The sequence below is a fragment of the Hemibagrus wyckioides genome, linkage group LG11 (assembly GCF_019097595.1).
Source record: "Hemibagrus wyckioides isolate EC202008001 linkage group LG11, SWU_Hwy_1.0, whole genome shotgun sequence".
NCBI lineage: Eukaryota > Metazoa > Chordata > Actinopteri > Siluriformes > Bagridae > Hemibagrus > Hemibagrus wyckioides.
In genome coordinates this window covers 6,752,642-6,774,746 of record NC_080720.1, presented here as the reverse complement: position 1 = coordinate 6,774,746, position 22,105 = coordinate 6,752,642, and the positions used below count along the sequence as shown (strand labels likewise).

The 22,105-nt window shown below is 36.3% G+C and overlaps 1 protein-coding gene across 2 annotated transcripts in view; it reads right to left on the bottom strand.

Annotated features, from left to right (window-relative positions):
* nos1apa (nitric oxide synthase 1 (neuronal) adaptor protein a) overlaps positions 1-2,717 on the bottom strand; it is a 142,593-nt gene extending 139,876 nt beyond the window's left edge. The window contains exons 1-2 of one of the 2 annotated variants that reach the window (XM_058402594.1): positions 2,057-2,717; positions 1,739-1,810 (exon numbers count right to left, since the gene is read on the bottom strand). In XM_058402594.1, coding sequence (XP_058258577.1) covers positions 1,739-1,810; positions 2,057-2,161 — 177 coding nt within the window. In that variant the 5' untranslated portion in view covers positions 2,162-2,717. The remainder of the gene's footprint in view (positions 1-1,738; positions 1,811-2,056) is intronic. The other variant, XM_058402593.1, reaches the window with a different exon arrangement.
* Positions 2,718-22,105: the final 19,388 nt, after the last annotated feature.

Here is a 22,105-nt window from a genome sequence, read left to right as displayed (position 1 = left end):
CAGCTGTGACAAACGTGACGAGCGACATTTGTATTGAGATTTCCCCAATTCTATGCAAATTCGGTATGATGTAACTCCAAATGAAAGGCTCACACAAGATCTCAAGCCAAGCCTATAGTGCTTGTGGTCGTTTCTTCAGTTCCCCACTTGCTACTATAGTTCCTACATGTAATTACGGCCCATTTACTGTATAAGCATGTAATAGAATCTCTACAGATATTTCAGGGGGAAAAATAAAGCTTGACAGGAAGTAGAAAAGATTGTTGTTGGTGTAACTAGCTAGTACAGATTGTGCGGTGTAGCCTACAAAGCTTTACCACTCTTTCTCATTGAAAGTAGGAAGAAAAAGAAAAAAAAAAAAACCACAAGCAATGACGACAACTAACGGCTGATTTATACTGTTTTGTTAACTACGCTCTACAAAAGATGGCCGTCATGCATATCCTGCGGCCGCTTGGTGTGTTGCTTGTGCACATCCTCAGAAATTAACATGCAATATCCTTGTGGAGCAATACCAGTGTGAATAGTGCTTATCCTTACCTATGATGCGTTTGAACTGACCAAACACAAACATCATGCCTCGAATTAAATACTTATGCACTATTAGAGCCATATTTTCAAGCTAGTGAAAACACCACATTTCCAGGTTTTCAAGCTCATTTCAGAATATTCAGATGTGAGATCATGACAACAATCACGACGTTTCAGAGGGAACACTCTTAACATAGCGCAAAAAAATCACCATATATTACAGAACAAAATCGACCTAGAAGCCAGATGTTTAGGCTCTGATGATGCCATCTAGTGAACCCTGCTTTTAATCCACCAGTCATACATAAGATACACAAGCAAGTATGCAAACAGTGTCACTCGAAGCAGCTGCATGAGTGATGAAAGTGCAGTATATCTGCACCTTTGGTGTGAAAGCAGGGTTAGGGGTTACGGCAACAATTTGACACAGACATTATAATAACGCTTTACTAAAACGCTATAATAAAGCTTTACAGGAAACTGGAATCCCCAGTGAATAAGGAAAATCTCCCTAAACATGAGGAAGAAGCCCTGAGAGGAACCAGACTCAAAAGAGGAAACCTTTTCCTAATCACCTGATAGTGAGACGATAAATCATTACTGTACAGAGAGTAACAAGAATCCCTAATGAATAAGGAAAATCTCCCTGACACAACACGAGGAAGGAACCCCCGAGAGGAACCAGCCTCAAAAGAGGAAACCTTTTTCTAACCACCTGATTAGTGAGCTCATAAATCGTTACTGTACAAAGAGTAACACGTAACCTTATGTACAGGTTGTTAGGAGGCCTGGGATGTGCTTTATGATAACAGCAACAGTTTTTAGGTGGTGACTGAAGCAATGATGGGTCTGGGTCATGATTGGCCATCCTCATTCTTCATTTTCAACAGCTGAGTGCGGAAAGCTCAGATGTTGCGCAGAATGTAAGGCAAGCTCTGGACAAATGTGCTGAAACGACTGTCCGAGACACTTCTCGGTAAGTTGTTTCAGTAAATCTGTCAAATGAATGACCACAGGAGGGCTTGGAATAAACAAGCCAAATCAATCTTAACACAATGAGCTCTAACAAGCCTGCCTGCCTGTTCTTACTCCACCTGGTGTTGCTTCCAGTTTGCCAGCTCGTGTATTTTATTAGATCGAATTAAAGAAATGAATCAAATGAGGTGATTATTTAACAGGAAATGGATATACCAGGCTGGAAACTTACCCGGATCCGTCTCATGGCAGCTACTATTTCCACACGGCTGTTGGGTCGCGCGACATCCAGGCTACCAATATACTACCAAAACAAAAACATAAACATAAACAAAAACATTTATCTTTCTGCTTTAACTCATCGCTGGGCTTCAGTGTAACTTCATTGAGGTCTATGTTTATTTAGACGCGGTGGTAAACAAGTGGCCTGGTACAACTTCTACTGATCTTGAACAGGTAACCTGATCTGATCTGATCTGATCTGTAAACTTAATAAACTTTAAAAACAACAAGTTTTTCTGTCGCTCCAAACAAACACCGAGGATCTCACCTTCGCCTCGAAATTGATCCCGTGCTGGAACGCGTCCTCGTTGTGTAGAGGAATCCGTAAGTCGTGTCCATCGTCCACTAAATTATATTTCGTTTTCGCGGGCATGCTTGCGCTTTTTAACAAACAGAACAAAAAAAAACCGTATAGAAATAAAAAATAAAATAAATGTCGCTTGTCGCGTTCACACGCGCTCCGTTTCAGCTCGCGTGCTCCGTGGCGTTTCTTTCTCCCATGATCGTATCAACGCTTTTTTTCCCCCCAGTGCAACTTTGTAGCCAATCCCTCTTTCCTCCTTCTCCTTCTCCGAACTCAGTCGCTTCCTTCGCTTCCTTTCTTTCCGTGCAACGTCTCACCGGCTGTCGCTTATTTCCGGTTTAAAGAGAAAACAGAGAAGACTTTCCGCTGTCGTGTTCCTGACAAACCTGGCGCGAGAGCGGTGCCGATATTGTGCTCGCGCTTTTCCGCCGCCAAGTCCGCGCGAGCGCCATAGCAAAGCAAGCAATCTTTCTCGCTCTCTCTCTCTCTCTCTCTCTCTCTCTCACTCTGTGTGTGTGTGTATCCCTCTCGCTTTCCTTTTCTAACTCCCTCCCGCTCTCTCTCTCTCTCACTTTAACACACACAAATACTATTTATTGTTCCGTGCGTCTCACACACACACACACACACACACACTATTTATTGTTCCGTGCGTCTCTCTCTCTCTCTCTCTCTCTCTCTCTCTCTCTCACACACACACACACACACACTTTAACACACACACATACTATTTATTGTTCCGTGCGTCTCTCTCTCTCTCTCTCTCTCTCTCTCTCTCTCTCTTTCTCACACACACACACACACACACACACAATTTATTGTTTATTGCGTCTCTCTCTCTCTCTCTCTCTCTCTCTCTCTCCTTAACTCGGTGTATCGCTCTAATGCATCTCTCTCTCTCTCTCTCTCTCCCACACACACACACACACACTGACACACACTATTGTGTGTTTAGTGCGTCTCTCTCTCTCTCTCTCTCTCTCTCTCCCACACACACACACACTGACACACACTATTGTGTGTTTAGTGCGTCTCTCTCTCTCTCTCTCTCCCACACACACACACACACACACACACACTGACACACACTATTGTGTGTTTAGTGCGTGTCTCTCTCTCTCTCAGCGTCATTAGGTTTGGGGAATCCCACCTGCTGCCATTGAAACACAGCTTCAGCTCATCTCACTTGATCAGGAGATAAAAAATCTCCCTGTTTGTGTTTTTATTATGTGTTGAAGAATGAAGTGAACAGAAACTACACAACAAACACAAAAACTCCAGTAATATGTAAACAATTATTTACACACAATTATTATAGTGTACAGAATCCCTGAGCCACAAAATGATGGGAAAAAATGATTGTCTTAATATTCTTTTGTTTGCACTTTTTTTTTTTTTTTTTTTTTACTAATTTCTTTATTTCGCAATGACACGTCAATATTTTATTAATATTTTTTAATTTAAAAAAAAAATCTCAAGATAGTAGGCCATCATTTTATTATCATATCACTACACAATATATTATTTTGACATTTAAAAACAACTCATTATTTCATGTTGATATTTTAAATGAATACGTTATGATTTATTAACTTATTACAAGATACCTCATTACTTATGTTATTACTCAATTTATTACTTATCTCATAATTTCACACATCAGTGAATAAATATTTAATTATCTCAACTATCTGGACATTTTATTACAAGATATTCTCATTACATGAAGTTATAAGTTGATGTGAGTTAGACGTTCTGTCATTATTTTTAACTTAACTGGTAATTTTGAGATATTACAGCACTTTCAGATATTATGTCATTGCTTGAAATTCTTCTGTTGTTATTATTTTGAGTTACCTAGTTATTTTCTACTTAATATCTTAATAATTTATTTTTTTTTATTTCAAGCTGTGATTTCAAAATGTGTTCTTTTGTAAGGATAATATTTCATTATCTTGAACTGATAACTTATTTCCTTATTTTAACTCATAAGCTCTTTTGTTCCAAGATATTATGGCATTAATTGTCTTTATTTTAAAGTAATGTCTTATTTTGACTAATTATCTTATGTCATAATTCCTACTCAATGTTGCTATTTTGAGATCGTATTTCTTTATTTTGGGATTATAAGGAAATTGAATTATTTAATTAATTTTATTTAATTATTTTATTTCTTTATTTTTCCTTATCATTTTGACTAAAGCAGCATGCGTCAAATTCAGCTGGATAAAAATAAGCCATTATGACCATTATGGATTTCTGTCAATGTAAATGTTAGGAATTAAAATGTCAACCATTTCTGAACATATTTAAATGAATGATCAATCATTACCAGACACTTACAGTCCACTTTAATAGGAACACCTCTGAGCATGAACTGAAGCTGAATCTGCATGATTTTTATGCATCATGCTGCTGCCATGTGATTGGCTGACGGGATAACTGCATGAATGAGCAGGTCTACAGGGGTTCCTATTAAAGTGGACAGCATATTTATCATTTTCAATAATGTTAAATAAATTAGACAGGACTAATCAGATCTATCTATCTATCTATCTATCTATCTATCTATCTATCTATCTATCTATCTATCTATCTATCTATCTATCTATCTCTCTCTCTCTCTCTCTCTCTCTCTCTCTCTCTCTCTCTATCCAGTCTATCTATCTATCTATCTATCTATCTATCTATCTATCTATCTATCTATCTATCTATCTATCTATCTATCTATCTATATCAATCTCTCTCTCTCTCTCTCTCTCCATCCATCTATCTATCTATCTATCTATCTATCTATCTATCTATCTATCTATCTATCTATCTATCTATCTATCTATCTATATCAATCTCTCTCTCTCTCTCTCTCTCTCTCTCTCTCTCTCTCTCTCCATCCATCCATCCATCCAGTCTATCTATCTATCTATCTATCTATCTATCTATCTATCTATCTATCTATCTATCTATCTATCTGTCACATATTTATTCAATAATAATGTGAATTTTATATTAAATACAGTAAGACTAATGGGAAAAGTGTTCTATTTAATAACAAGCATGAAGAAATGGGTTCATTTTTTCAGGAAACTTTCCACGTCCTTTTGTGTCACTCCTTAACATCAGCCATCATTATCTGGAGACAAATTTGACACTGTATATGTACACAGTATGATGCATTATAACCAAGAGAGAGGTACAATGCTCCATTATAATTAGACAGGAGTCATAGAGGTGAGTCAGATTAGGTTCAGTGCGGGTCTGCAGTATGTGTCAGCAATAAACCGGGACTTTGATATGTGAATTTTCACCGCACAGGTCATCATGTATTCAGTGTGTGTGAGTTATAAATCTGTCAGCTACACTGTAAACTGTAAACCTGTCAAGTGTAATCACCTCAAAAAACAATGACAAACAAAGCAGACATGGGGGAAAAAATCTGCAAAGGAAATACAGTATACAAAACTCTGGCCTTTATTTCTACCTCATTTTTTATCTTTATTTTTTCAAACAAGCATACAGAGGTGTCGTGAAAGGTATTTAAATAATTATTCTGTCCTTTAGAAATGTTGTGGTAACTCAAGGACAAATCACAGACACACAACTGCTTTAAGAACCACAGAACCTTAATCAGAGAATTATCCTTCCTGGAAAACTAAAGTCACCCATCTTTTAGTTCGTAGCATGAATGTTTTCCATTTCATTTAGGGCATTCTGTACCTTTAATATGTCCATTTCACCTTCAAAATAAATTAATATACATAAATGGACGGAATATTAGAGCTATAAATGATGTATCCTTGAGAGTACCAGTTCAATATTTTATTCAGTTAATCATATTTAATGTCACTAAATATCAAAGGTCACATAAAAAAATGCTGCAATAATTTTTTACCGAACCATTTTCCAGGAATGTGAGTGAAACATAAAAAAAAAAAACCCATATATTTATTTATAAATATATCATATCATATATTTATTTGTTTATATAAATAAATAAATATGCACAAAATAAAAAATAGATACAAAACATGAATAAATAATTACAAAATGAAAAATAAATACTCACCAAATAACTAAATAAATAAACAAACAAATAAGTAAATAAAATTAACATTTTGTACCAAACCATTTTCCAGGAATGTGAGTGATTCAAACATAAAAAAATAAATAGATTTATAAATAAATAAATAAATAAATAAATATACACAAAATAAAAAAAATAGATACAAAAAAAACAAACATGAATAAATAAGTACAAAATGAAAAATAAATACTCACCAAATAAATAAATAAATAAATAAATAAATAAATAAATAAGTAAGTAAGTAAGTAAGTAAGTAAGTAATTAAGTAAATAAAATTAACATTTTGTACCAAACCATTTTCCAGGAATGTGAGTGATTCAAACATAAAAAAATAAATAGATTTATAAATAAATAAATAAATAAATAAATAAATAAATAAATATACACAAAATAAAAAAAAATAGACACAAAAAACAAACATGAATAAATAGGTACAAAATGAAAAATAAATACTCACCAAATAAATAAATAAATGCACACACAGTAAACAAATAAATGTACAATAAGCACAAACAAGCAAAATAAATAAATAAATAAATTAATTAATTCAAAAACAAAAAAATTAAGAGTGCTGCTATGTGTGAATATAGGTCCCTATTACTACAAACAACATACAATTTGTTGTGCACAATTAGTGATTTTTTTGTGACCTTTAAACATTTTTAATTACTATTTATTCTGACCGACTATTTTCCCAAATATTTTTATAAATTCAAACAAAAAGGCGCTCATTCATTCTGACTCATGTGCATCATAATAGCACTAAGTTAAATGCTAAGAGCATTTTATTTCCACTTACATGGCATATACCTAGTGCAATTTAGCTTTTGTTGCAATAGTACAACAAAATCTCATCCCTCTATTTAATTAGTGCTAAGATTTGTACAGTGTAGTAGTATAAGTGAATAATCTTTTTGCCTGCTTTCATACATCCAGTCATGGAGAAAGCCAACAAAAGCTTTTAATCCGCAATATCTGCCACCAGCAGTTCCACAGTGTGGGTAATCCACAATAGTGAGAGCCGCCACATTGCAGGAGTCATGATTATCACAATGTCATTGTAACAGTAACAGGATATCATGCCAGTTTTCAGGATCAGGGGCATTCTGAGGTGCCAAGACTTTTCCCTTAGGATGTTCTCGTGTTGCAAGATAATGCCTCTCCTAAAGTAAATGAATGAATTTTGAAATAAGAAATCAACTCAAAAGCCTGCCAATGAATTGAAAACATTAGTGAGTGAACCACATGAGATGGTCTGAATGCATAGATTTTCATAGGCTTCATTACTCAAAGGACTTTAGAGAATAGTTTCATTTCCAGGTAGATTATTATCCAGGTGCAGCTTTAGACATAAGTGGATCATTTTGCCACCTAATAACCCACAAGAATACAACTGTATTTATAACCCCGTTACATTTAGGGGAAATATAGAATATAGACATCTAATTAGTGTCAAAAAACAAAACAAAACTAGTGTTTCCATTATTTAATCTGAAGTCTTGTAATAGGAGGAAACTTAAAAAAACGGGCTGAGATAAAAATGGGTGAAGTTAAATAATAATAATAATAATAATAATAATAATAATAATAAAATAGGGGGAAGTGGGTGTTGGCTAGTTTATTATATACACTGACCAGGCATAACATTATGACCACCTGCCTAATTTTGTGTTGGTCCCCCTTTTGCTGCCAAAACAGCCCTGACCTGCGATGCACTGTGTATTCTGACACCTTTCTATCATTAACTTCTTCAGCAATTAAAGCAACAGTAACTCTTCTGTTGGATCGGATCACACGGGCCAGCCTTAGCTCTCCACGTGCATCAATGAGCCTTGGCCGCCCATGACCCTGTCGCCGGTTCACCACTGTTCCTTCCTTGGACCACTTTTGATAGATACTGACCACTGCAGACCGGGAACACCCCACAAGAGCTGCAGTTTTGGAGATGCTCTGATGCAGTCGTCTAGCCATCACAATTTGGCCCTTTGTCAAACTCGCTCAAATCCTTACACTTGCCCATTTTTCCTTCTTCTAACACAAAGGACAAAATGTTCACTTGCTGCTTAATATATCCCACCCACTAACAGGTGCCATGATGAGGAGATCATCAGTGTTATTCACTTCACCTGTCACTGCTCATAATCTTATGCCTGATCGGTGTATGTACAGTGAGTTCTGTGGTCAATTACCCTGTAAAAAAAAGTCTGTACTTTGAATCATTATAATTTATAATCATTTCATGGCACTGTGCTGGAACCTGAAGCTGACAGATGTTTTGCTTGTTTTAACAGGACTCTTTCTTTTTCAGTGTGTATAGTAAACGCCAGCGATGATACGATTTGTGTAATCTATGCACAGATCCTCCATGCAGAACATTTTAGGCTGAAACATGACACATGCCTTCATGACACATCCTCTTCTCAGATTAACCACAAACACTGAAAGGATAAACAGTAAATAGGTTTGTCCCCAAAAGTCACCTCATACGTCAATGGCTTGCTGCTCTTAATTCTGTTAGGAGAAATTAATATGGTTTTATTAAGTAACAATAAATAAATAAATAAATAAATAAATATCACAAGGAAGATAGTTACTGATACTGTTACAAATATTCTTACATAAAAAAATATCTATATTTTTTCATTTATACAAATGAAGGATTAACTTATTAAACATACTTCATACTTCATTACACCGGAAGTCTTGCCTTGGGATGATAGTCTGGGCAATTATCTAGTCAGCAGTCAGTGCAAACCTTCAGGTGTCTTCTAGTCAGCTGAAGAGGAAGATTTCACCTTTCAGCATGACAATAACCTAAATCATACATCCAAATGACCAAAGAAACTTAACCTATGGGGTGACTTGAAGTGGGCTGTGCACAGGAGATGAGCTTATAGATCGATGATGTGTTAACAAGAAAGTGTGGGAAAACATTGTTAAGTCGAGATCTGATAGACTCTTATCCAATAAAACTGAGTGGTGAAATCAAATCAATCAATGCTTCAAGAAAGTATTAGTTTAGGGCTGTGTACACTGATGAAACCAGGCTATTATAATTAAAAAAAAGTATAATAATAATAATAATAATAATAATAATAATAATAATAATAATTATTATTATTATTATTATTATTATTATTATTATTATTATTATTATTATTATTATTATTATTATTTTCGTCCTTCATATTTTTCCTAAAACGTTTCTGATTGTTTTTTGTCCTTGTTTTATATTTTATTGCTATTTTCATATTTTACTGCATACTGCATACTTTAGTGCTTTAAGCCTGCTATTTTAACAGGGGTGTGTAGACACTTTTTTGCACATCATAATGAAACACAAACTACCACAGTACTATCAATTAGTTTATGATAAAGTGGTGTTATTGGAAAAAAAACCCCATCAAAATAGAGATTTTTCATGTATTTTTTATTACTACATTTTAAGATAAGACCTTCAGGGACATGACAACACATATTAATGACAATATCAGTAAAAATATATTCACCATTTACATAAACTATGTGATAACTGAGACACTTCTCTAGAGAAAGGAACAGGAGGAGATCGAGTGCTTATCTTTAACACATCGCTGACCGAGCACTTCGGAGCCGTCCAGTCGAGCGGAAGGTCACCATGGTGAAGTCATGAACCTCTGTACAAACAAATCTACCATGTTAAAACCTACAGCCGTAAGTCGCTCCCATTGTGACAACACAAATGAAGAGTGTACGAAATAATAGACTGTCAACAATATTTTTTGTACATTATTAAAAAGAATTAAATGAAATCCTGCTAAAATCTATTACAAGTAACTCCAAGTGACCGAATGGTGACAAACTACTGCATCCTGAAGGTATCTCAGGTATCTCACTATATATACTGTATATTTAACACCATTACATATCCATTTTTTCCTCTTCTCGGCTGCTCTCATTAAGAGTCGCTACAGCAGATCTGCATATTTTTTATACTTATCCCGGATGCCCTTCCTGATGAAACCCTCCCTAATTAGTCTGGGCTTGAGACCGGCACTGTGCACTGTTGTGTAAACCCCAGTAGCTGAGGTCAGGTCCCTGGCCGGGAGTCAAACCCAGGCCATGGTGGTGAGAGAGCCAAAGCCTAACCTCTAGTCCTCCAAGGACCCTATGCCACCATTTTATAGCACATTACAATTTATTTAATAATTCCTGGTCACTGTGTTAGTCTTAATTCATATTTAATTATATATTATAAAATAATATAGTTCTCCTTCTTATTTAATATAATAACAATTATAATAAATATCATTATCACTGTTCTTGCTGGCATTATTGTTCTTGGTGTTGTTGTAGCTGTTGGTATTATTGTTCTTTTTTGTTGTTCTACTTGTCCTTGATTTTGGTATTTTTGTTCTTTTTTGTTGTATTTGTTCTTGTTGTTAGTATTATTATCCCAATTACTGTTCTACATGTTGCTATCATTGTTATATTATTGTTCTAGTTGTTGGTATTATTGTTTTTTGTTGTTGGTATTATTCTACTTGTCCTATTGTTCTTTTTATTGTAGTAGTTCTTGTTGTTGGTATTATTATCCCAATTGTTGTTCTACATGTTGCTATTATTGTTGTATTATTGCTCTAATTGTTGGAATTGTTGTTTTTTTATTGTTCTAGTTGTTGGAATTATTATTTTAGTTGTTGGTATTATTGTTCTAGTTGTTGTTCTAGTTGTTGGTATTATTGTTCTAGTTGTTGTTCTAGTTGTTGGTATTGTTGTTTTTTGTTTTTGTAGTTGTTAGTATTATTCTTTTTGTTATTCCGGTTGTTGGTATTATTATTCTAGTTGTTGTTCCAGTTGTTGGTATTATTATTCTGGTTGTTATTCTAGTTGTTGTTCTCGTTGTTGGTATTATTGTTCTAGTTGCTGGTATTATTGTTGTTTTTGTTGTTCTAGTTATTGTTGTTGTTGTTCTTCTTCTTCTTTGTTGTTCCGGTTGTTTAACATTATTTCTCTAATTGTTGATCTTGTTGTTGGTATTATTGTTCTAATTGATGTTGTAATTGGTATTATTGTTCTTTTTGTTGTTCTATTTGTTGGTATTATTGTTGTTTTTGTTGTTCTAGTTGTTCTTCTTCTTCTTCTTTGTTGTTCCAACATTAATTTTCTAATTGTTGATCTTGTTGTTGGTACTTCTGTTCTAATTGATGTTGTAATTAGTATTATTGTTTTTTTTTGTAGTTGTTCTAGTTGTTGGTATTATTGTTTTTGTTGTAATAGTTGTTGTCTTTGTTGTTCTAGTTGTTGGTATTATTGTTTTTGTTCTAATCGTTGGTATTTTTGTTCCAGTTGTTGGCATTATTTCTCTAATTATTGATCTTGTTGTTGGTATTATTGTTCTAATAGATGTTGTAATTATTATTGTCGTTTTTGTTGTAGTTGTTGGCAGATGTTCTATTTGTCCTTGTGGCTAATAATGTTCTTGTTAGTGACATTATTATACTTGTTCTAGTAGTAGTCTACTTCTATTTGTTGTTGTTCTTTGTGTTTTTAATTCTTTATTTTTATTTATGTATGTTTTCTCACCCCTGATAGTCAAAATGATTATTTGCTGAAACTTCTCTTTATTTGCTAAAAGCATCTCTCACCCTCTAAACTATAGAAACTTTATTCTCTACATCATATTTGATTTGGTTTATGTTAACACGTAGAGCCCCACTGAGAATGAGACACTTTGGCTTTCATGCTAAATGATTATTAACTGAAAGAACCCGAGGCTTTTCGCTGGCTTGGGTTGTAGTTGTGTTTTTTCTCAGTGAGTTAAATGCAGGTCAGTAGGTCATGAAGCTGTGCTAGAATTCACTTGGGAGTTCAAGGCAATTGTAAAAGACTGCTCATAAGCTCCAGTCCAGCTGATGCACTACATTATCTGAATTAATCATGAAGCGTATTCAGTACTGTAGGGCACAAGATTAAAAAACAGAATGTGATTTATATTGTGCATTGTGCATCACTGGTAGCTTTTCAGTAATCAGATACATGGAGTATTATGAAGTTTTAACAGGCTTTTTGGTTAAAAGTCTTGTATTAGAGAACACTTTATTCTCCTGTGGTGTTTGTTTGTTTGTTTGTTTGTTTGTTGGTCTAATACCTAAAAAATTTAAATTCCCAATTTTTTTTTTAATGTGATTAAAATTAAAATGTGATTTCAAAAAAATATTTTATAAGACACAGTCTTTCAGCTGTAATCATCCAGGATGGACATAGGATGAATGTAAGATAGGCGACCTTGACCAATCAATATTCATTTATTATTAAGACTGCAATAGGAAAAAAAAACAGACTTGATGCCTCAAGTATGGCCAGATGAAAAAGTAACCTTTTCCAATAAAATTTTCTAGATACGCAGCATGGCGGTAATGAAATAACAGGTTCTACTATACTGGCTGGTTTTAAAATGGATGACACAACACACATGAAAGGCTTTAGTGGAGCAGAAAGTTAATATCACAGCTAACCATAAGAAAACATGAGCATTAACTATTGCTGACATTGGCTAGCTAGATTAAATCTGATTAATAAACTGGACTTTCTGTGTTACCATGGACTGAAAGTCAAGTAGTGTTTTTGTGGGGTTGCACAAACATGTACATATGAAGAATGTACATGAAGAAGAAGAAGCCTTATTTGTCACATATATATATTACAGTATGGTTAAAAAACTTTCCTCTCTTCACACTTTTTAGGAAGCTGGAGCGAGAGCACAAGGTCAGTCATGTTACAGCACCCCTGGAGCAGAGAGGGTTATGGGCTTTACACTTGAGGGCTCACCGAGCTCTAGCCAAGCATAGCTTGGTGATGCTAGGGGTTGAACTCCTGACCTCCTGAGAAGTAACCCAAAGCCTTTTACCACTTGGTGTTCACATCACGTAGGACCTGTCATAGCCATGTCATATCAACACCCTGGTGAAGAAGGCGCCTTTACCACATTAGACACTTAGGGGACTTTAGAAAGTACTCTCAAATGCTAAGGAACTTTGATATCTGCACCACTGACAGCATCCTAACCTACTGGCTTAGGTACAGCACTGAGCAGGATAAGAGGGCTCTTTAAAAGGTGGAGCGATCAGGTAAACGGATCTACAGCATGTGGTGCTGGACCAAGGCCAGGAAGATAAGGAAAAACTTCAGCTATACAAACAATACACTCTCTGTGTTGCTGTCAGAGAAGCGTGTCCGCTCCCTCAAGGCAAACACAGGGAAAATGAAGAGGAGCTACTTCCCTCAGGCCATCCAGGCCCCTCAACCAGGACAACACACAGGACTAGAGCTTGGATTTTGAAACCACACTCACTTCGACATGATTTCGCATAGCAATATTGCACACATATGCACTTTATTTAAAATACAATCATACTGTTTCTGCTAATGATATTTATACATATATTATTCTAGCAAATATTTGATCATATTCATGTAATATTCCATCAAATATATATTCTATATATTTTTCATTTTCCAACCTGTATAGGTATATTCTATTTTTATTGTAATTTCTATTCTTATTCTATTTTTATTCCATTTTGTTTTGTCATGGATGGTTCACAACCACACATAACAGTACACAACCCTACAACAGGACTGTCTTTTTAAAAGTGTCTGAGATATAAATATGGAATACAAACAGAATGTGAATAAAAAATTTGAGTTAATTTGAGAATTAAATAAAAAATAAAAAAAATAAAGAAATTGATAAACTGATAGATAAATAAATAAATAAATAAATAAATAAATAAATAAATAAATAAATAAATTTTATTTCTTTACTCAAAATATCTTCTTCTTCTGGGTTTACCATTTATCAGTCATGTAGTGAGACTGCTTAATTTAAAATATAAGGCATCAAATATACCTGATTTTACAGAATAATATTGTTCTATCAATGTTTAAAAATTGTATTTTATTTTTTGTTTTTGTTTGTTTTTTTAATAACTTGCTTTAATAATCATCTCATAATTTCTATAATGTAAAATTACATCATAGAATAAACATTGACATGTTATATAGTTGACATTAAGTTGCAGTTTTAAGAGCTGGAATATCAAAATGTCTCATATTCCAAAACAGCACTTTACTCAGACAGAACCAGAACCTTATCAGAACCCTAATAAGTTCAGGAAGCCATAAAATAACCACCAAACCAGGAAAAGCTTGAAAAGCACAGTACATTGACTTAATACTTCATGAGTTCTTCACTCAAAAAACTATGTTCAAGGACTGATGTGATGCATTCGATGACCACAAAGGGGCAGTAATGTACCACAGGTGTAAAATGTCCTCATTAAAAACAGCATAGATTCACGACCAGAATCACGACCATATTATGTGGATCTAAACACAGTGTTAGTACAATACACCCACACCCCAAAATGACAAACATCTTCCCAAGCAGCTGCAATACCCTTCATCTCTCAGATGACCCACAGAGTAGTGGTCAGCCAATTAATGTGCCTCGAAATCAACATGACTGCAGTTTCATTCAGCAGAACAGCACAAAACAATAACACATTAACCTTGACCTTAATAAAGTGCATGTGTGGGCTATGTTCCAATCCACTCCAATGGTTAATGGATAATAGTTTGCATTTGAGGTTATGCAAATGATCAGTGAATAGGTGAGACTGGCAATGCTTGTACACTGCATACTGAAGCGGACAAACTCACCCCTTTAGTATCTAATAAATAAAACAGAAACGTGGCTCAAATAGCAGTTTCCTGTTTTGCAGAAAAACACACACAAAAAAAATCATATGAGGAAGTATTGTAACAAAAAACAACAGATTTTAAAGGACTAGGGTAAATATTAGAAGGTATAAATTTTAGATCTGTGCGAATCTGCTTTGGAAAACATCTGTAAAATCTAACAGTGCTATAGAATTGTATTTCTTTATCAAGGGTGCACAAAGTTTTGCACTTGTCTGTACTTTGCTTCGCCCTTGAGAACCTTTCCACATTTTGTCGTGTTACAAGCAGTAACTGAAATTTCACTGCTTGATTTATAAAGGTGCAATATGAAGCAGACATTTGTTAGGTCGAACCTGCTAGAACTATCTGAGACTACAGCCACAAGTCTTTGTGGGATATGTCACTATTAATGCTGCACATCTGGATGCTGGTATTTTTGCCCTTTTCTTCTTGGCTCAAATTCTTGCTCAAGCTCTGTCAGACTGGATGGAGTCCATTGGCGATTAGCAATTTAAGTCTTGCAGCAGATTCTCAAACAGAATGAGGTCTGGGATTTGACTAAATTGTTCTAGCACATTCAGGTACTTTGTTTTAAACCGGTCCAGAGTGCCATGGGCTTTCTTCCATCTTGACCTCAACCTTGACCAGTTTCCAAGTCCTGGCTTCTCAGAGCATTACAACTTGATGATGCTAACACCACCATGCTTCACTGTTTTCAGTGTGAAGTTGAGTTCCCACCATATTATGACTACCTGTCAATCAAACTGTCCATAATACAGTGAATTTAAAATGTATTCATGTTTCATTTCTATCCCCAAAATTATTTATTTATCTTGGGAAAGACTTAAACAAAAAAAAAATGCTTGAGACTACTACTGGTCTTGCTTGGTCCAGCTCAGGTTTAGAGCTTTTAGAATAAATATGTCACAAGACATGTTGCATTGTGGTACACACTACACCCCGAAGACAACTCTGGAAATGTTTTACACTCAAATACTGCTTACACATTCCTTTCAGACATAGTTTAGCCAAAAGTGTATGCTCAGTACATACATGCAGATGTGTATTGTAGATCAGGCATAACATTATGAGCACTGACAGGTGAAGTGATTATCTCCTCATCATGGCATCTCCATCTCCATACCTGCAGCTCTTGTGGGGTGTTCCCGGTCTGCAGTGGTCAGTATCTATCAAAAGTGGTCCAAGAAAGGAATAGTGGTGAACCAGTGACAGGGTCATGGGTGGCCAAGGCTCATTGATGCACGTGGGGAGTGAAGGCTGGCCCGTGTGAACCGATCCAACAGATGAGCTGCTGTTGCTCAAATTGCTGAAAAAGTTAATGCTGGTTCTGATAGAAAGGTGTCCGAATACACAGTGCATTATTGTTTGTTGTGTTTTGGCAGCTAAAGGGGGACCAACAAAATATTAGGCAGATGGTCATAATCTTATGCCTGTTCAATGTATACTAATATGAACTTTGAGCATACACACAGAATAAGGTCGTGTTATTCTGCTTCACCACAGGGTGTCACTCAAGACCCCTAAGTACAGAAACTACCAGAAAGCATAGCTCAATAATTCACGATGTACTTCCCCACAGTGTCCCATTGGATCAAATATTGTATGGCCTTCAAAGGGCCATTCCAGTAATAAATGAATGGACAACGATGATTAAAAAATACACACACAATGACCCGTCACTTTCATTAGTCACATCACCTCCTATATTATCAGCAATGAAACCTAACACTAAAAAACACCTCCATCCGGTGGTGATGTAATCCTGATATGTCAGGTCTATACACATACTCAATTATTTGTACTGTACAATGACCTATGGTCTCAGGCTAATTCCTCTCGACCTTCAGGGACTTGGCGTCATATATGACTCCATTGATGTCACCCTGTGTATTCATTCCTCATTCCTCAGGGCTAGAGATAGAAAGGGAGATAGAGAGAGAGATTGTTGGACTATTGCACCCCTCCACTTACATACAATGCTTCACGTAAACTATTTCTGTTCTCCTCCATTACGTTACATTTACGCACATGTAGGCTTGCCTGTATATATTGACAAGCTCTACTTGTAATTCAGAGATAAAGCAGAGATTCATTCGTTAGCCTATTCAGGCAGGTCAAAGAGCTAATGTGCTGCTCAGCTGCACTATTTAACTGCACAGAAGCCCAATTAACAGGGTTAACAAGCATCATTTAAAGTAGTTTAGCTCGAAAATATGATGAGGTAAATATCTGTATGTGCAAAATGAGTGAGTACTGGAATTAGTGACTTTATATGCAGTAAAAGTACTTATCCTCTGCCGATAATGTCTCTGCTGTGTTTACACTCTTGACCAAATGACAAACTCTCGGCAGCGTCGATGTGTGGCCATTTTATACTGATTAGAGTAAAGTGTTTAACTGTAATTAGAGCTATACATTTCAATGTCCAAGTTCAGTCACCGTTTTCACATTCTTGAAATTTCACCTAGCACCTGTTTAAATGAAAATTTATAGTAGGGAAAGTGGGGCCTCAAATAGTTAGCATTGCTGGGCTGCTGATCAGAAGGTGAGGGTTCAACTACAAGCGCACAAGCTGACTCTGTTGAGCCCTTGAGCAAGGACCTTTATCCCCTCTCTGCACCAGGATGCTGCATCATGTCTTGATCTCAACATTTTTTGAGATGTTTATTTGATATTAACATGATTCATGTACATTGTGCTTTCTTGAAGGAAACGGAAATACCATGAAACTTGAATTTTGCTTCAAATAAACTACAGAAACAACTACAAAGATGTATAAATACATACAATATGTTGCCAAAAGTTTTGGGACACCCCTCCAAATCATTGAATTCAGGTGTTGTTTTTCAGGGGTTGGGCTCGGCCCCTTAGTTCCAGTGAAAGGAACTCTTAATGCTTCAGCTTCATACCAAGACATTTTGGACAATTTCATGCTCCCAACTTTGTGGGAACAGTTTGGGGATGACCCCTTCCTGTTCCAACATGACTGAACACCAGTGCACAAAGCAAGGTCCATAAAGACATGGATGAGTGAGTTTGGTGTGGAGGAACTTGACTGGCCTGTACAGAGTCCTGACCTCAACCTGATAGAACACCTTTGGGATGAATTAGAGTGGAGACTGTGAGCCAGACCTTCTCGTCCAGCATCAGTGCCTGACCTCACAAATGATGGTCAAAAATTCCCATAAACACACTCCTAAACCTTGTGGAAAGCCTTCCCAGAAGAGTAGAAGCTGTTATAGCTGCAAAGGGTGGAATTAAAACAAAATTAAAAATAACCTGCATATAATTGCCTAAGGATAATTTAAGACGATATATCATTTATAAAACGGCTTTAAGATCTGGAGTGCTTGTGTGTGTTTGGATAGGCATCTTTAATCGACACTCCCTCACATTACACCATCATCTGTTCAAAAAAAACAAAAAAAAACAAAAACCAGAATAAGCATCTTGAGCTCTTTTGGAAGTTGACAATTCATTACCAATACAGCTGGACACAGAATTAGCCATGTTTCTACTGGACATTTTGGACAAACTGGATGAGGTAGCTTAGTGGTTAAGATGTTGGACTACTTACCAGAAGGTTGTGAGTCCACCAATCTGCCACTGCTGGGCCCTTGAGCAAGGTCCTTAACAGTTAATTGCTCAGTTGTACAAATAGTACTAATAATCAACCATTGTCATCAATGAGTATTTTTTGTTTACAGCCTTATATAACTTGGCTTAGAAAGCGGATGAAACCGTGAACATGTGATGTCGTAATAATCCTTCCTTTTCTTCTGCAAATGCTAACTCTTGAACATGCTAACTTTAGTCAAAATCTTCAGGAACGGTTCATTTTTGTTATAGCAAGGAAAGTGATGCAGGGTCAATGCTTATCCAATCCTCTTTAAACCAAGATTTTCTTTTTCATTTTCTAGTTGTTTGTCAGGTGAAAAATGCTGTTGACCTTTATATTGAGGTATAATATAACTTGGAATTTATTAATATAGCTTGTCAATTTTATAATAAAATAACACCAACAAAAAAACCCCAGAACAAAACTAATAGCCTGGACAAATAACTTGGTTGTCCAAGGCTCTCAGGCTAGTGATTTATCACTTGACATTCTAAACAAAAAATGTTCATCAAAGGAAATTTCCAGGCTAGGAAAGTTTCTGGCACCTCAGAAACTTAGTGCACACAGCAGAGCAAATTTCTGATTTATTTCAAGCATCAACATCTTGAATTACAATCGAGCAAATCAGATTTGTTTGTTCAAACTTGTCTTGTATCCAAAGACAGATGCGAAACTGAAGGAATAATACAACATTAGTCAGGTGTTGTGGACCATGAGCCGCCAGAACGACTTCAATTTACCTTACGATAGATTTCTACACGTCTCTTGAATTCTACTAGAACGACGAACATCATTCTTCCAAAAGACATTTGCTGAGATTGAGATCTGCTAAGTGTGAAGGCCACAGCATACGATCAAAATCATTTATCCTTTTCAAACTATTGAGCCTCTTGTGCCCTGTGCCTGGGGGTGGAGTCATCCTAGAACAGACCACGCCCATCAGAATTGAAATCATTCATTACAGGATAAAAAAAATCAGTTGGAAGAACGGATGCTTCTTTCTAGGGGACAAGAAAATTCCGATTATGTTGGCAAACCTTCTCCCCAACTTGTGCATATGCATTTTGCAGATAAATAATGCAAAATGTTCAAATCTACAGCAGCTTGCCTGTGGTTGCTTACTATGAATAGATTTTTATCTTGCATTATTGGTTAAATCCATTCAACATTTCATGCTTGAAGCATCTTTTTCCATGAGTCATTCATTGCAGGCTAGGAAAATGTTTCCATTCAGTTCCACAATATTCACCTCTATGAATTATTGAATATTTCACAAGTCACATGATCAATACAAAAGAGCTTTTGTTTTTTGTTTTAAATTCTTTTATATATTCAATATATTCAGTTAAATTATTGACTGACAAATTCTACCTTTCAAATAATTCATTAAAATGTCCTTGCTGTCCTCATGCGATTAGCGTGGAAGCTTGAACCACACATTTTTTTGTATTTGCTAAAAATGTACAAATAAAAAAACCCCAGCCATTTAAATCACCCTTTAAAAAGAAACCTTGATAATTTTTTTTTTTTTCTGAGATGAGTTAACACCTCATCTTTAAAAGTTAGTTTAGTATGTTTTCATTAATTCAGAAGGAAAATTATATAAAAGATAAAAGATAAAGCTTAATGTATAAGAGTTAAAAGGATGAAAATGCACCCAATAATTATAGAACTCAACCATGTGGGTCTATCCAGACTTGTTTCTTTCTTCCTTTTTAAAAAAAAATAAATAAATAAATAAATTTTAACACTAATCAGACATTTACATGCTTTTGAGCACGTAGTGCATGATGAATCGCGACATTTAAAGATAGCACACAACACTCGCCTACACTTCAGAAAACTTATGAAGGTTTACCTTCATAGCCTTTTCTTATGCTTACTTGTGTATGAAAGGAGTCAAAATCCATTCATACCAACTCTTCCACCTATTCATGTTTCCTCCCTCTTAAACATACCTACTAAATGAATAAATGTAAATATTTATTCTGAGTTTGTAAAATGGTACAATGCATCGTTCATGACCATGACCAGTGAGAACCAGAAAGTCAGCTATTTGATCCAAGCTATCTCTAAAGGGAAGTGGTGGTTCAGTGGTGGAGGCACCGTGGACACTGATCAGAAAATAGTGGTTCAAGCCCCACTGCCAAGCTGCTGTCTCTGGGCCCCTGAGCAAGGCCCTTAACCCTGCCTGCTCCACATGATGGAAGACTCTGTGCTCCTGAGCAAGGCCCTTAACCCTGCCTGCTCCACATGATGGAAGACTCTGTGCTCCTGAGCAAGGCCCTTAATCCTACCTGCTCCACATGATGGCAGACTCTGCGCTCTGACCCTGGCTTCCTAATAAGTGGGAGTGAAGGTTTGAATAGTTAAGGCTCTGGGTTGTTGATTGAAGACCGGGGTTCAAGCCCCAGCTCCCACTGTTGGGCCCTTGAACAAGGCCCTTAACCCTCACTCTGACCCCAACCCCCAAAGAAAGAATTTTAACTGTGCTGTAATGTATATGTGACAAATTAAGGCAGAAAATAAAGAAAAGAGTGCCTTTTGACCGGACACATGAGCTTTCGTTTGGCTTCATGTTGTGAATGGACTTTGAACGGTACTTTGATGAATCTCAGGTCTTTGTAACTGGATAGTTAGCTTTTTACGTTGGATGAGCAATTGCATCAGATACATCAGACACCTAAAGTCTGATCAGTAACACTTTTCAATAACAGTGCATGAATAATCCTGCATATTAATATTAAAATATGAACTAATTAATGAGTTAAGGCTAAGTACTTAATCATGAACTTATAACCAGTTAACTTTAACTACTTGCTCCTCCTACATTTTCTGAACCTTTCTCCTCCATTCACTTACCTCAGTCCTCTCATACCCCCCTCTCCTTAACAACAGACCAGGTGAGGTGTGAGCTAAGGAAGATAAAGGCAAGGAACGCTGCAGGGCCAGATGGAATTAGCCCGAGACTGTTCAGGCTGTGAGCAGTCTGTGCTGACCAGCTATGTGGGGTGGTCCGGTACATGTTTAATCTGAGCCTCAGCCTGGAGAAGGTCCCAATGCTGTGGAAAACGTCCTGTGTGGTTCCAGTACCAAAGATTGCACACCCCAAGGAATTGAATCACTTCAGACCTGTTGCCTTAACCTCCTACCTGATGAAGACCATGGAGAGGATCATCCTCTGTCACCTCCGTTCCTTGGTGTGCACAGTGCTCGACCTACTGCAGTTTGCATATCGGCCTGGCATCAGCGTGGACGACGCAGTGATCTACCTGCTGTACTGGGCACTGACTCACCTGGAGTCTACTGGAAGCACTGTGAGAGTCATATTCTTGGACTTCTCCAGTGCTTTCAATACAATTCAGCCAACACTGTTGCATGGGAAGTTTGAGCGGTTGGGGGTGGATGATCACCTGGCCACATGGATTATTGACTACCTCACCAACAGACCACAGTACATAAGGTTGCGTGACTGTGTGTCTGAGGTGGTAACCTGTAATACCGGGGCTCCCCAGGGCATGGTGCTCTCCCCATTTCTTTTTACACTGTACACCTTGGACTTCAGTTA